This window comes from Trachurus trachurus (assembly GCF_905171665.1).
Source record: "Trachurus trachurus genome assembly, chromosome: 12".
In the NCBI taxonomy this organism is placed as follows: domain Eukaryota; kingdom Metazoa; phylum Chordata; class Actinopteri; order Carangiformes; family Carangidae; genus Trachurus; species Trachurus trachurus.
In genome coordinates this window covers 5,014,490-5,031,226 of record NC_139908.1, presented here as the reverse complement: position 1 = coordinate 5,031,226, position 16,737 = coordinate 5,014,490, and the positions used below count along the sequence as shown (strand labels likewise).

Genomic DNA, 16,737 nt, shown 5'->3' with positions numbered 1-16,737 from the left:
ATGGCGGGAACGTCACGACACGATCGAGAGATGGCGATAAACGCCAAGCGACAGCTCTCTGGCTGCTCGGACCCTGTGGAGAGACTCAGGCTGCAGTGTTTGGCCCGAGGCTCGTCAGGGATCAAAGGTCTGGGCAGGTGAGCTGCTGTCACCTCTGTGTGTGTGTGTGTGTGTGTGTGTGTGTGTGTGTGTGTGTGTGTGTGTGTGTGTGTGTGTGTGTGTGTATCATTCATTTCAATCATTGTTCAAATCCAACATTTCATTAATCATCATCATCATAAAGCCAAACATCAGGAGGAACGATGTCTGTGCAGCGTTTTGTTTCAACAATGGTTTCTGTTTTCAACAAACAGCAGGTGAGACCGAGGATGGTTGTAACATAGTCAGTTGTAAAATTTACAATTTCTCCAATCAGAAACAAGTTATAAATCATCTGATTCACTCTGTTTGTGCTCAGTTTAATTACAATTATGTAAAAAGTAATTTAAAGTGTTGGATAATATCAAGATTGTTGTCACATAAGGCACACATACAAATAACTATGGGGTGAATTGCAACATTTCACTTCTTGTGTTTTAGACTAAACCATGCATTTTCTGTTTGTTGCAGAGATAACAGCTTTGTCATTTAATAGCAGACACATGTAACTATAGTTTGTATCTCATTTTGAACAAACAGGCTTTAAAGATAAAGAGATCCCCGGTCTCCCTAATGTGAGTGTTTTTATTCAGTGGTATTTATTATTGCAACATGAAATCCCATGTTCGTCATCTGGTGTTGTTCATTAAAAACCTGCTGTAAATGTCACCAAGTCAACACAAGGTGGCGCCACCTGCTGATTAAACACCTGCTGACGTTTAGATCTGTGTTTACATAACTGTGAGGGAGACGAGTTACAACCTGAGTGGTTTCTATATGAAACATGTTGGTATCAGAGGTCTTTCATTTTCCCTCCACATGAACTTTTACTTTGTAGGATTTTTCTTTCAAGACTTTTACTTTATAGAATTTCTCTTTTAGGACTTTTACTTTGTGGGATTTCTCGTTCAGGACTTTTATTTTGTAGGATTTCTCTTTCAGGGCTTTGCAGTGTAGAATTTCTCTTTCAGGGCTTTTACTTTGTAGGATTTCTCTGTCAAGACTTTTACTTTGTAGGATTTATCGTTGAGGATTTTTACTTTGTGAGATTTCTTATGCAGGACTTTTACTTTGTTAAAACCTGTTATTGAGATGAGCCGTGATTGAACACGACTGCACACACTGAATTTACAGCTAAATAAAGGTTGACTTGTTAATGTGAAGTTTAAATGAAGCAGCAAAACTGTCAAACATGATAAAGTTAATAATGAAATAATAATTTAGTGAAGTTAAATGAACGTTAACTCATCAACATGGAGCCTGAGGGGAGATGATGAACCTCATGTTTAGAGTGAAACTGAAAGTCTGTGTGTGTGTACGTACGTGTGTGTGTGTGCATGTGTATGTGTGTGTATATACATGTATATATAGTACACTACATGTAGTAGATGTGGAGCGTGTGCTGCTGTGGCTCGATGTGCTGAGGTGTTTTCCTGTGGTGGATCGGCTCTGCTGCTCTCGAGCTGCTGCTGCGGCTGCAGGATGTTGTGATGTGTTTGGTTTGTTGTCTCTCCGTCGTGTTGTCGTTGCTGCGCCTGTGGTTTTGTTGCTGTAGCTGCAGGTTCCCACACAGATCCTGTGTCTCATTAACACTCCCGCTGCACATCGTTAATATTTCCACCTAATGACGCCGACTCGTTGGTCTGACGGCTCGTTACACCTGAAACTGTTTAAAACAAGACGCGTCATCATGACATCGACACAATCTACTTCCTGCTTCGTATTCATCGTCATGTAACTATAGCTGTACTCACTCCCTATCCACTACATTGTGTATATGATGTGGTGCACTACGACGGGAGGAGAATTCGGACACTCTTGGCGGAGCATGTATCAGTCCGACCGCCCAAAAGTCCGACAGCTCATTTCTCCGATTACCCATTAATCCGAGTTATTCTACAGTGTTAACGGGATAGTTCACCCAAAATTGAAATTGCACTCATTATCTACTCACCCTCATGTCGACTAAGGGCTGGGAGAAGTTTCAGAGTCCTCCGTGGCTTCTCTGAGTTACAGGGGGTCTCGGCGTAGCAGTGCATGTCCATATAACGGTTGCAAATGGATACCAACTGTCTTCGTAACAAAAAGACACACCAAAAAACATCCAAATACCTCCATGCTGCTCGTATGTAATGTCCGTCTTGTAGTGAAGCCCCGAAAAAATTTAAAAAGTCTATATTTCAAGCTTGTTTTGTAGCGGAAGCTTCTCGAAGCTCCTCTTCCCGGTTCGTCAAATTTGGACGAACTGGGAAGAGGAGCTTCCGCTACAAACAAGCTTGAAAAATAGACTTATTTGATCTTTTTCGGGACAATTTCGCATTTCGGGGCTTCAATACAAGACGGACATTACATACTTGCAGCATGGAGGTATTTGGATGTTTTTTGGTGTGTCTTTTTGTTACGAAGACAGTTGGTATCCATTTGCAACCGTTATATTGACATGCACTGCTACGCCGAGACCCCCTGTAACTCAGAGAAGCCACGGAGGACTCTGAAACTTCTCCCAGCCCTTAGTCGACGTGAGGGTGAGTAGATAATGAGTGCAATTTAAATTTTGAGTGAACTATCCCTTTAAGGTTAGGTTTAGGGTAAGGGTTACTTAAGTCGGGGAAATGGGACTAATGGATGCAAAAATAAAGAAATGTATGGTCGAAGAAATGGGTAGTTGGTTGCGTCAGCAGATGCGCCAGGTATTGCTGTAACGGGAACATCTGGGGATGTGATTCTGCATGGTTGTGTCTCTCGGACAATAAACTGTTGAAATATAAACAGTGTGGAAGTTTGGTTTGGTCAGCTACTCTTGTGTGTCCCGACCGTGAGCTGTAACGGCTCACTTGTGAACTGTGGCTATTAGCTTAGCTCGTTAGCTACTGACTAGTACTGTATTTACTTACGGTTTCGTTAGTTGATTGATTTAATGCTGCTCGTCCAACTCCTGCGCTTCAGGAAAGGCAAACAGAGCGAAGGCGTGTGCGTCTGAAGCGTTTAATGGGCTGTTCGTTGATTCGCCGATGTCAACTGCTAGATAACGTAAATAAACTGTAGCTAACATGCTAATGGGCTCTTTGCACAGCTCCACTACTTCCTGAACTTAATGCTGCTCCTTTGTTTCCTGTCTTACATTATTGGACAAACTGATTAATCCAGGTGTGTCTGAGTAGTCACAATGGTCAGACACACCTGGATTAATCAGTTTATCCAATAATGTAAGACAGGAAACAAAGGAGCAGCACTAAATTCAGGAAGTAGTGGAGCTGTGCATAGAGCCCATTGTCTCAGCTCTTCTCCTCTGGCAAAACACGACCGCATTGCATTGTGGGATACGGGAGTACAATGTAGTGTACATCGCTTGTTCACTCAATTTTGCGGTGCATTGTAGGTATTTTATAGTGCACTATAAAGTGAATGAAATCAGCCGCAGAGAATCTGTGTGTTTGCTCTTGACCTCTGACCTGCGTGTTGATGTCAGAACCTTCAAAATAATGGACGACGACAGCAACCGCTCGCTGGACTTCAAAGAGTTCCTGAAGGGTCTGAACGACTACGGCGTCCTGATGGAGAAGCAGGAGGCGGCCGCGCTGTTCCAGCAGTTCGACCGCGACGGGAGCGGGACCATCGACTTCGAGGAGTTCCTCATCACCCTGAGGGTAAATACACGCAGCAGACGACGGCTGACGGGTGAGACGGGTGAGACAGGTGAGACAGGTGAGACAGGTGAGTCCTAACCGCTGTGATCTGGTGTCTGCAGCCGCCCATGTCCAAGGCCAGGAAGGAGGTGGTGATGCAGGCGTTCAGGAAGCTGGACAAGACGGGCGACGGTGTTATCACCGTCGAAGACCTGCGGGGGGTTTACAACGCCAAATACCACCCCAAGTATCAGAACGGAGAGTGGACGGAGGATCAGGTGTTCAGGAAGTTCCTGGACAGCTTCGACTCTCCGTACGACAAAGATGGGAAGGTAAAAAAATAAGTGGGTGGTGTCACGATTATTCAGGACTACAGATGGAAATTAGCGGCTCCGCTAAATCTGGTGCAGCCATCTTTTTATTGTTTTCAATAACTAATGCAAATGCACACTGTCCTTTTTAAATTAATAATAAATAAATAAAAAATTTTCCTGGTACGATTATTGCCAGAAGAATAATCACGGTACTACGATTATCACGATTATTATGCATTCATTAATTTCAAAAAGAATGTGTAAAATCAAATATAGTCAAAATATAATTACATTACTCATTGTTTACACAAAATATTTCAAGTATCTAATAATATATGACCAATTATTAATCCCCAGATGAAATGTTTGAAATATTCAGGTCATAAATTGTTATCTATACCAAATGTTTACGTTTATTTAAATCATTTTTTGTTTTGTTTTGTTGATTTTTTTAATTTAAAAATGACACTCTAACATTTAAATTCCTACCAATTCAATGTTACGTTAGTTAAATGGACCAGTATCTGTGCACTTACCTTTATTTTTGCGCACATCTGCCGATACGGTTCCAATGTCATCTTTTTTGGAAAGTAACAGTATTTAGGAATCTTTACAATTTACCCTCCTATTGTCCTCCTGGGTCAAGGAAGGAAGGAAGGAAGGAAGGAAGGAAGGAAGGAAGGACAAAGGGAAAGATGGGAGGAAAGAAGGAAGGAAAGATAGGAGGGAACAGATTGGGTCAATTGGGTCAAAAAGGAAGGAAGAAGTAAGGACGAAGGGAAGGAAGGAAGGAAGGAAGGAAGGAAGGAAGGAAGGAAGGAAGGAAGGAAGGAAGGAAGGAAGGGAAAAAGGATTGTGGAAAGAAGGAAGGGAAAAAGGAAGGAAAGAAAGATGGAGGGAGGGAACAGATTCGTTCAAGGAAGGAAGAAGGGAAGGAAAGAAAGATGGAGAGATAGGGAACAGATCTGGTCAATTGAATCAAAATAGGAAGGAAGAAGAAGTAAGGACGAAGGAAAGGAAGGAAGGAAGGAAGGAAGGAAGGAAGGGAGAAAGGGAGAAAGGAAGGATGGAGGAAGGGAACAGATTGGGTCAATTTGACTGCTCAGGCCTGAAAAAGCTCCGCCCACCACGACTCACCGCTGTCGCTCTCTGAAGGTGACGCAAGAGGAGTTCCTCAACTATTACGCTGGCGTGAGCGCGTCCATCGACACCGACGTCTACTTCATCGTGATGATGACGAACGCCTGGAAACTCTGACCAAGCCGGTCGGGTAAACGCTCGCAATCGTCCGGGTGGCGGCAGAGTTTCCACTGGTTCCTGAACACAACGTCTGGAGATGATGATGATGATGAGTGAGTTGTGTGGTTAATTCAGCATTTATGATTGGAAAACGCCTCAAAACGAATCTGGACTCAACAGAACCACACAACACACGTCATCATTCGTCCTTCTGATCAATCAATCAATCAGCCTCAGTCACTGATCACACTACTGATTAATCTATCAGCTTCACTCTCTGTTTCCATCCAATCACATCTCAGGTTTCTACTTTACCTGTGAGAGCACTGAGCTCACACACATGTAAAGGTAAATGATTCATTAGATGGTTAGTTAATTAGATGATTAATTAGAGGGGTGTTCTGTCTGTCTCAGGGTTTTGATCTTGGACCAAACTAAATAATCGTATGAATTAGTTTAGTTTTCGAAAATTGAATTTGTTATTTTCCCATCACATTTTTCTTGACTCTTCAACATGCGACTGAGCATCACTCTGTCTCCTCTGATTGACAGGTGACGAAAGATGAGTTCATCAACTATTACAGCGGCGTGAGCGCCTCCATCGACAGCGACGTGTACTTCATCCTGATGATGAGAAACGCCTGGAAACTCTGAAGCACAAACATCAAACTGTCACTGAGTGTTATCATGTGTTGCTCTGCTAGCTTCAGCTTTGTTTTTTTGACTGTCTGGTGATTTTTAGATTTTTTAAAAGGGATAGTTCAACATTTTGGCAAATTGGCCCATTGCCATAATTACTATAGTCATAGCAGTAGGTTCGTTACCTTTAATTGTCGGTACAAGCAATTTTAAAACGGCGGAGCAGCACATTCACCACGCTATGAGATAATAACACAACGTTACCAGACAGAGTTGTTTTAGAGGTAAATTCATGCAAAACTGCTGATGCGCGTTGCCTTCAGGGGCAGTTTTTCATCAAGCAGTCTCTGTATTACAACTCTGTTTGGTAACGTTCAGTTATTATCTCAGCGTGATGAATGTGCAGCTCACAACTCCAGAGCGTTTTGGAGTTGTTGGATTGTGTAATTGATGAGAAACCAAGAAATCCCATGAGCCTCTGTAGCGTAGCTCTGAGCAGCTCGCGGCTCTGCTCCGTCGTTCTAAAAATAGCATGCACCGACAAATAAAGGTAACAATCCTACTGTTAATTTGCCAAAATGTTGAACTATCCCTTTAAAGTAGAACATCATTATCATGTATCTTCATTTTGTAGGTGTCATGTATGTGCAGCTCAGGAAACATGTTTCATTCTCAAATTTTTTTAATGGTCTTGTACATGGAAGAAAAATGAGTTTAAATAATAATAATAATAAAAAAAAGCTCTGGATAAACATCAACATGAAGTTTTCAGCACTGATATGTGGAGCACAAAGCATGGCTACATTCAGAGATCCTGATGCTGTGAGGAGACATGAGGTTTACGTTGTGTTACATGTTTTAAGAAGCAGCATTTTGTGTGGCGTTTCCATGACAAGAGACAGAAACCACCTGGGTACGAGCAGCGTTCTTCGGAGGAGTTACTCTGTGTTGAAGAACTGTGAGTAACCTTCAGGTGAGAGGGGTTTTGGTCTGAGCTCTGGAGCTCATCTCAGGGTTTAAGGTGGAACATCTGTAATGGGTGCGTTCTCCTGGGTGGTTGTGTGGCGGTGGAGACTGTTGAGGGTTTTCTGGAGGTGCTGACCCCGCTTTTGGAGATCCGAGTCACCAAGAAGATTCAACGGATCTTTAAAGCAGAAGTAAGCGATCCGGTTGTTTTGGCTAATGCTGCGTTCCAGGCAGGCTTTTGAAACCGTAAGTTACGGCTTCAAGTCACGACTTACGACTTTGTAGCGTTCCAGGCAACCCGTAACTCGTGTTTTTCCGACCTGTTGCCTGTGAAAGTCACTATAACGGCCACTCGTAACTTCTGACCCGTGAACTCGTACCAGATCGAACTGGTACGACTTCACAGGTTAAAAAAACACAAGTTACGGGTTGCCTTGAACGCACCATAACTTCTTGTCAGCCGATGGAGTTAGCAGCCCCCGCCCTCGTCATGGATCTATTGGCTGCACACACAGCCCTTCATGCCGTTCTCTCTCCTCATTGGATAAAACTTGTAGGATACGAGGAAAGTTTTCTCCTCGGCTCAGAGCAGAGCAGAGTGACTGACAGACCCGTGTTTCAGACCAAACACTCTATGTAAGTGATTGCCGTCGGAAGATATAACTATTTAAGACTTATATTAACACAAATATTCCGCTTACTTCTGCTTTAAAGTGGCTCTAGTGGTCCTTCATGTGGTTATGGTCGTTGATGAAGTTCTTGGGATCCTTCAGTCGGTTGTTTGATGAGGTTTTATGTCCCAGTGGGTTTGGGTGATATTTAGGTAGTTCGTAGATGTTCTGTAGTTGGCGTTGGAGGTTTAAGCTATCATTGAAGACGTCAGTGTCCTCGGGTGTGGTCCTTAGGGTCATAACTGTGGTTCTGCAGGTCATTTAGAAAGTTGCAGCTTGTGTTTTGTGGTTTTACTTTGTTTCAGGTGCTTCCTGTGGAGTTCAAGGGGTTTTCAGCAGTTTCAAACTTGCTCAAGGCACGAAATCCACTGCATGTCCAGCTAAAGGATGAACTGAGCCTTTAACCAATGATGCTGCCTCGATGTTACCAGGATTTTTTGTAGTAAAACATACAGAACCACTGGAACGACCTGAGACTCCACCCACAACCATGTTTGGAATTGGATGACTTAGTTCGGGTCAGGATACAACATGTGATTTGTTATGAAAATAAACCTGATAAATTCAAAAGCAATACAATACATAAATGCTACATTTCAGTGTCAGTCTATATACTTTAAACCTTCCCTTTGTCACAATAATAATGTCAGTTGCTACTAAAAGTTTAAGTGGTCAGTAAACATAAAAAGTAAAAGCATGTGAATTTTGGCAGATAACATAATGCATGGACTATTATTTTTGAAAAATGAAGCGTGGCCCAAATCCTGGAGGATCAAGATTTTCAACCTTTTCTCTCACGGTTTCATAAAATTGATCAGTTTCCACCTTTAACATCTCGTCACATGTCAATGTCTACGTGGCGTTTCCTTCTGTGACTGTTGGATGAAGGTTTTCGAGTCCAGAAGAACCAGAGTCTCTGAGGCTCATGGGAATTCAATACATGAATATTTTGTACCGACGATGATGACAGGTTCAAAGTAAGTGGTTTTATCCTGAGGGGAGCATGAACTAGAGAAGACTGACATGCTGTTGGGGTGAAGATGTCAGCGAAGTTCATCCTCTGAAGATCATGAACATTATGAGATGTTAGTTGTGTGGATGATGATGTTGTGGCAGTCGTCCAACTGTTGAGTCACTTCACTAAAATATAAGGAATCTCATGGTGAAGAAACATCAGGATCAAAGAGAGTTGGGTTCATCCTCTGGAGAAAATGGACGAGATGTTTGAGTGGAGGCGACAGACAGAAGCAGAGAGAAGGTCTCAAACTGTTTGGAGGTCAAACCTCTGGCAGACGACCCTGCTGAGAACCAGGGGAAGGTTTGACTTCTTCAGATTCAGATGTGGATTTCATGGCTCCTCACTCCGGGTCGGGGTCTCACCCTCTGAACATTCTTCAGTGTAATTCTCAGAAGTTTGATAAACAGAACTCTGGTCCAGCTCCTGGTCCCGATCTACTTGATCTGGTAGAAGCTGGACATGGTGACGTAGGCCTCGTCCGGCTGGCTCGCTCCGACCGCCTCGGCCTCGTTTCCTCCGCTGCTGCCTTCGGCCCTGAGCTGGAGGACGTTGACGGGGGAGGGACTGGAGCTCTGCAGGCTGTCCTCTCCATCGGAGGAGCTCAGCAGGGCCGAGAGCTCCAGCTCCTCTGTGCTGACGCTGGTGGTGCTCCTGCAGTCCGAGCTCTGGGTGGAGCAGGGATCACTGGACTGAGAACTGTCAGTAGCAGCAGCAGCAGCAGGACGGACCGAAGCCTCTGGTTCCTCACAGGGACGAAGCTCTTCCTTCTCCAGCGGGCAGACCTTCAGAGCACTGAACTCCTCCGGGTTGAAGTTCAACAGAAGACCCTGCAACAGCAGAAGACAATGAGTTACTGACGCTCTTTACAGCAGTTCACACGACTAAAGCCAGACTAAACACTTTCAGATGCTCCTTCATTTCCTGGACAACCAAGACTCAGCAGGCGGATCCTTTGTGATCCAAAATATCCCAAGATTCATAGCGAGCAGATAATGAAATTAAGCATCAAAGCCGTACTGTTAAATGTCAGCGTTGTGTCCCAGCTCAGACCAACAGCTATCGGCGCAACCAAAGTTTAAAAAAAAATGTTGTCGTAAAGGTTGCTAAGCAACAGGATAAACACTTTGTATAATAATACAAGCAGGAACAGGTCGTGACGCACATCGAAAGTCGTCCCTAGACCAGAGCGACTCATTTCATGGTTTTTGACACCAACAAAAGAACCACACCTCTGTCGACCAGGTCCCTCAGACAACCAGCTGTTGTGGTGATTGTCGCTGTGACACAGTGATCAGCAGGAACAGATCATTGGCGGCGGAGTCTTGTGTCCTCATCAGAATTAATCAGTCAATTGTGACTGGCTAACTGTCACTAATGTCAATGAATGTCTCCATCGACCACTGAGAAGCTTACTCACACAGGTAGAATTGCTAAAGCAGCTCAAGCTCAAGCTTCAATTAAACTTTAAAAAAGCCAAAGAGCAGGAGTGTTGCCTGGATCTAAGGACTTTGTTGCTAAGATGGTGCTCTTTGGTTCAGGGCTAGATCAGCAGCAAAAACAGAAAAAATACCAAAGCGCTCATCTTGAGGAAAAAATTAAAATGCCTTTATTTAATTTTTGGCAGAACATAGTAAAAATAAAGTCTGATTAAAAGCACAATCAGACTTGTCTTAGAGTCTTGTCTCGTTTTTATGTTCTGCCCATAATTAAATAAAGGCATTTAAATTTTTTTCCTCAAGATGAGTGCTTTGTTTTCTGTTTTTGCTTCAATTAAACTTTATTGAATGGATGATGAACAGTTGTGATGATGAACAGTTGCTCACAGCTCGTAGCCCTGTGAATCAGAGCCTCACCTTGTTTGGTTTGCAGATCTGCACCAGCGTGTCTTTAGGATGAGGGATGTTCGGCCACATGTAGCTGAAGATCCTGTAAAGAAGAAGAAGTCAGATCAGTGGAAGAAAAGTGGAGCTTCACTGATTCTCTGCAGGAAGCAGAAATGTCTTACTTTTTCTTCCAGAAGAGAACGAGACCAAAGGTCAAGACCACCACGGGCACCAGACACAACATCAGTGCATACATCACGTCCTGGCTGTCGTCGGGCGCCTTCTGGACTTTTCCTACTGCAGCAGAAACAAGACGAGTTCAGAAGAAGGTCTTTGTTCTTCTGTACTTCAGTTCACACCAGCAGAACCCAAAACCCGTTCTCCTCACCTGCAGGAGTTCGGAAACTCAACGTCTCACTCCACTCGCTCCAGCTGCCTCTGAAGTGCTTGTCTGGGATGGCTCGGGCCCGAATGAAGTACAGGGTGTCGCTCTGGAGGTGCTCCATGTCGATCGTCATGGTGTCCGTTGAGGAGATGTTCTGAATCTGCATTGGACACAGAGAGACCACATGGAGACCTGAACATGAGACCAATCAGGTCTTAAGGCCTGTACATACTCTACGAGCAGAGAAATTTGTTCTCTCGCCCAGGACTGCAAGAAAAGAAGGTAACCCTTTAATTTACAGGCCGCAAATTACGTGATAATGTCAAGAAATGGCCAAGAAATAACAAGTAATTGCATCATAATGTCTAGAAATAGCCTAGAAATAACGGTCAATTTCGTAGAAATGTCGAGAAATATAGCCAAGAAATAACGATCAATTGCATAGAAATATAATATCGGTCAATTGCAAGGACTTGGTGGAGAGACATTCTGGCCTTTCCCAAAAAATTCAAAGTATGAAAAGGATGTGTGATCTTTTGCCTTTATGAAAAACATGACTTTACTATGAAATTGACCGTTATTTCTGCTATTATTACTACGCAACTACTTCTTACATTATCACGTAATTATCGTCCTGTAAATTAAAGGGTTACCGAAAAAGTAATGATGTCCTTCTTTTCTTGCAGCTTTGGTTTGGGAGTTGTTGCAGTTTGTTCTTGACACATCTGGGCAGAACTTTTTTCTTGTACTGTGTCCGACAACTAATGTGTGATTGGTCAGAAATTTGAAGTTCTGCACCTGAGTTTTTCGTTTGAAATGTCCTGGTCAGAACTAACTTTGTTCTTTTTTTTTGCCACCTTGAGAAAGCGAACAAATTTCTCCATTATGTATGTATTGTACAGGCCTTTAGTGATCCAACAAACAAATACGAAGGCTCCAAACAACCCACAATGCATCACTCTCTGCAGAAGATCGTTCAGAGTTAGGATTATGTCTACCATGTCATCGTTGCGGCCGTTGGTCCAGATGTGCAACTGGAACCGCAGGTTTTCTACTTTCAGGTAGTCGTTGCGGTACGGACTCTGGATCTGAACGGTGGCGTGGTGAAGCTCCGGGCTGAAGGTGATGTTCCACACCCGAGGAGGTTTGGGTTTGACTGCAGAGACACAGAACCAGTGGACGGTGATGAGGTCATGCAGGTAAACACATCTGATCGCCTGAGAGTGAGGGGGGAGCATATTTCATAGCTCATTTCTCCGACTACCCATTCTACAGTGTTAAGGTTAGGTTTAGGGTAAGGTTAAGGGTTAGGGCTACTTAAGTCGGAGAAATTGGAGGTCGGACTAATGGACGCAAAAATAAAGAAATGTATGGTCGGAGAAATGGGTAGTCGGACAGACGCCACGCGCCCAGAGTGAGGTGAGGTCAAGATTTCAGAGATGAAGTGAAAGTGATGAAGATGATAAAACCTTTGTCTCTCTCTGACAGACAGGATGTCTCACAGGGAAAAAAACCACATGTGATCACACGTGTCACATGTTGCTGACAAACATGTAAACAACAAACTCTGGTTCCCACGAGAACTTCACACGTTCCAGTGAAGACATGCTTCAAGACCACGTTACGCATGAGGCCGCACGTGTGTGTGCGTGATTGTGTGGGTGTGTGTGTGTGTGTGTTTGTGTGTGTACCGATTCTCTTTATGTTCACAGAAGTCATGACCATCCCCCCTCTCTTCAGCTCGGCCGTCAGGTTGTAGGTAATCACAGGCGTCGCTTTGAACGTCAGCGTGTTCCCGAGACTCTGATGACATGTGTTTCTGTGGGGTGGGTTTTTACTCATGTCGGTCCAACTGTGGACAGAGGAGAAGACGCATCGGTCACCAGGTGTCACCAGGGCCTAGTTGTTCAAAAGGTGTAATCTGGATCAAAATTAACCGTATTTTGAAATCCCTTGTTTTTGCCATCCAGGATCACGTACAGTAATACATTTTACTTTTATCCCAAAACTGGATTGGATCGGTCTGATACAGATAAGAACTTGTATGTAAAAAAAAATAAAGGCAGAAAGGGTCACTTGGGGTCACTCAAAGTGTATCTGAAATTTGCACGTATGTATTGTTTTCTGAGGTGTTTTCTGTTAAAAATGTATCTGGTCTGGCTGTTTAATAAAAAAAAAAACTAACAAAAAACAAATACATAGTACATTTAGTCAAATACATTGTGAATATTTTTCCATGTGTTTCAAATTCAAACTTCAAAATTCCAAATTCTAAATTCTAAATTCCAAATTCTAAATTCCAAATTCCAAATTCCATTTAAATATCCAGTAGTTGTGGAATAGTTCTTAATTTGTGGAGTAATCAAAACTTTACTTTATTTACGTCATCACTGTAATGGTTTAGGTGCGAAATATAAATCAATTATAAATGTTGTTTATTTGACCCGAATTGAATTGAAATCACATTTTGTTCCTGAATCCACCAAACTGATGGGAAGAGGAAGTTTTCCTGATCCTACTAAAAGTTTTGAACAACACAAACTGAGGGTTTGATCCAGACTAGGTTTTGAACAACCCATTTTCAAGATTTGATCCAATAAATTATCCAAAATCTGATCACGTGACCTTTGAACATCTGGGTCTGTCACCAAAAATAACATCTGGGTCAAATTTGTTATTTTAATTTCAGTTTCAGATGTAAAAATAAAACCTAGTGAAGAGTGAGGTGTCGTTACCACAGGGTCATTTTCTCTATGCCTTCATCTTCACCATCTTCGTCGTCCTCTTCATCGACCCCCCCCAGCAGGCGACAGGTCAGATTGTTCTTCTCAGTGCTGATGTGGGACAAACAGACGATCCTCGGCTCTGACGAGGAGAAACATCGCTCATTTAGAAACTGAGAGAGTCAGTCCCCACACACACACACACACAACTGTCAATGATCAAATCAATTATCGGATGACAAAGACAAGAAAATCCAAACATTTATATCATAAATGTTAATATTATATAATAATAAAAGTAAAAAACCAAATCAATTCAGTCACATGATCAGACTGATAGATAGCATCATTTCAAACAGTCGAACCTGGCATGACATCACTCTTCATCCGAATCAACTCTTATCATCAATGATTATCAACTGTTATTATTTCTGTCACTTTCACTCAAGAGCAGAAGATGAAACAGTAGAATCAATATTTATTATCTGATATTTTAAGTTTTCTATTATTGATTTTCGTTTGACAGCCAAACTGCAGAGAGATTCAATCTTGCATCGTCAGCGTAAAAACAAACATTTCAATGATGAGACAACAAGGAAATACACGCACCGACGCACGCACGCACGCACACGCACACACACACACACACACACACACACACACACACACACACACACACTGCACTTCAACACTTTCACCAACTATTTCAGTAAATGAACTCTGATTGATCAGAAACAGAAAACTGTTGACTGAGTCAGTGACCTCTCTCCCCCTTGCCTCCCCCCCCCCCTTCTCTCTGTCTCTCACCTGTCTTTCTCTCTCTTTCTCTCTCTCCACTGTCTCTCAATTCAATTTCAATTTAACAAGCTTTATTGGCATGACTTTTAATACAATATTGCCAAAGCATTACAACAATGGGATAAGAACACATAAATAAATACAAAAACAAATATATAATAATAATGAACAAACAGTGTAGATATCATTTAACAGGTAAAACTCAACAGGAACAGGAGCTCTTCTCTTTTCTTTTTTATGGCACTCATTCACATACTATACTGCTGCTTCTAAAGCAGTTTGTTCTCCTAATAGATGACATCATTTTTCTTGGTCTGAGAGTTGGCTGAAGTTTGGTGTTGGTGTGTGTGTGTGTGTGTGTGTGTGTGTGTGTGTGTGTGTGTGTGTGTGTGTGTGTGTGTGTGTGTGTGTGAGTGTGTGTGTGTGTGTGTGTGTGTGTGTGTGTGTGTGTGTGTGTGTGTGTGTGTGATTGTAGTGTATGTGTGTGTCCTCTCTCTTTCTCCCTCTCTCTCATCTCTGTCTTTCTCAGATTCAATTTCAATTCAAAGTCAAATTTGCTTTATTGGCATGAATGTTACGAGAACTACGTTGCAGAAGCGTCACTAATCAATGAAACAAAACAAATACAACTCACAACTCTTTCTCTTTCTCTTCAGCCCCCCTCCCCTCCCCCTCCCCCCCTCTCTTTAAAGAAAATGATGTAAAATGAAACTTAAAGAACTTTTTCTGCTGAACCTTTTCCCCCCCTCTGGTCCTGTGATGACGCCATCAGAGTATGTAGATAGAAGAGCATGATGTCATCACCATTCCCCTCAGGTAAACTCATAGTAAATCATTACAATAAAACATCATCATCATCCTCTCACCCACGTCTCCGTCTCCGCTCTGGGCCTCGGCGCCCCCCCCCAGCAGCAGCAGCAGCGGAGCGACCCCCCACAGCAGCATCGTCTGTCTGTCTGAGAGAGACTCACTGTGTCAGACACACACACAGCTCGTCCTGTCGGAGGAAGAGGGAGGGGCCACGTTTAGAGGAAAGGAGAGGGGGGGTAGTGGTGAGGGTGAGGGGGGAGGGGGGGGGGGGGGGTGCTGGGGTTCAGCTCACAGGATGTTCTGTAAATTTAAAAACATCTTTGTTCAGCAAACACACGTCTGTACAGGAAGAAGAAGACGAGAGGTGAAAAAGAAGAAGGAGAAGTCCTGCAGAGTTCAACTCATCATCAGCTGATTGAACATCTGTACAGCTGCTGTGTGTGTGTGTGTGTGTGTGTGTGTGTGTGTGTGTGTGTGTGTGTGTGTGTGTGTGTGGGTGGGGGGAGGGGAGGGGGCGCTGCTCCAGATGTGGTCTGATCAGATTCGTCAGATGATGAACATTAAGACAGATGTTGGATCAGACTGAACAGCTGTGCAACACAACTAATGACACACACTGTTTACACACTGTGACACGTGTTGGAGTGTGTGTGTGTGTGTGTGTGTGGGTGTGTGTGTAACTGTTTATGTTTCATCATCATATTTTTCAGTCTCGATATTTTGATAAATGAAGCGATAGATAAACTTTAATTAAAACACGTCGTCGTCGTCGTCGCTGTCGGTTCTTTTCAAACACGAATACGAAGCTGAAAATCAACGACAAAAAACCACTTCCTGTTCTCGCTCAAATTATCTGGTTTGTTGTTGTTTTTTTGTAAACGAGACCGACGATGTTTCACCACCGCGATCCAGATCAGAACCAGATCAGACCCTGACCCAGCAGGACCGAGACCACAGACCATACTCTCACACACACACCTGGATAACTGACTGTGTGTGTGTGTGTGTGTGTGTGTGTGTGTGTGGTTTGCTCTGTTTCCCTCAGCTGGTTTCAAAGCACGGTGTTTAATGTTTAATATGCAGCAAAGCATGCTGGGAAATGGTGACGAACACAGAAATTGGCTGATTTGGATCGACCCTGACCCGGCGGCCCGGATCAGAGACTCCAGACCAGTTCAGACCAGACCGGTTCAGACCGGTTCAGACAGAACCAGAACCAGAACCAGAACCAGAACCAGAGGAAAAACAACAACCTCGTCATGTGACACGTGTTTTAACTCTGTGACGTCACATCATCGTGTCTGTTCGTTCTCAACATCTGCAGCAGATGTGCTCGCTCATCAAGTTATATAATAATATATACCGTATATATAAATAATGCAATAAAAACCAATAACAATAGTAACAACATATGATTAAAATAAAAACGATAGCACTATACAATAAAAAGCCCCAATAAAGCACCTTTAACTTTGCTTTCAGATTTTTTTTTTTTATATATAAATCTTTATTGACAACAAACTAACAATAAAGATTAGTTTGAATCAATTCATGGTTCTGATCCAGCTGTGACGTTTCTGACCCGTC

General features: G+C 43.0%; 2 protein-coding genes across 2 annotated transcripts; one reads left to right on the top strand and one right to left on the bottom strand.

Annotated features, from left to right (window-relative positions):
• On the top strand, positions 1-5,335 carry capslb (calcyphosine-like b; the record flags this gene model as incomplete). The annotated part of the gene is made up of 4 exons (XM_083983293.1): positions 1-137; positions 3,608-3,785; positions 3,887-4,096; positions 5,234-5,335. 4 exons carry the CDS (start codon positions 1-3, stop codon positions 5,333-5,335), a joined length of 627 nt encoding a protein of 208 aa, XP_083839419.1.
• Positions 5,336-7,386: 2,051 nt separating this feature from the next.
• il7r (interleukin 7 receptor) lies at positions 7,387-15,285 on the bottom strand (the record flags this gene model as incomplete). Its single annotated transcript, XM_083983973.1, has 8 exons — positions 7,387-9,438; positions 10,465-10,537; positions 10,617-10,731; positions 10,823-10,979; positions 11,818-11,975; positions 12,511-12,671; positions 13,555-13,684; positions 15,207-15,285. The coding sequence occupies 8 exons, from the start codon at positions 15,283-15,285 to the stop codon at positions 9,046-9,048; spliced, it is 1,266 nt and encodes a 421-aa protein (XP_083840099.1). The 3' UTR covers positions 7,387-9,045.
• Positions 15,286-16,737: the final 1,452 nt, after the last annotated feature.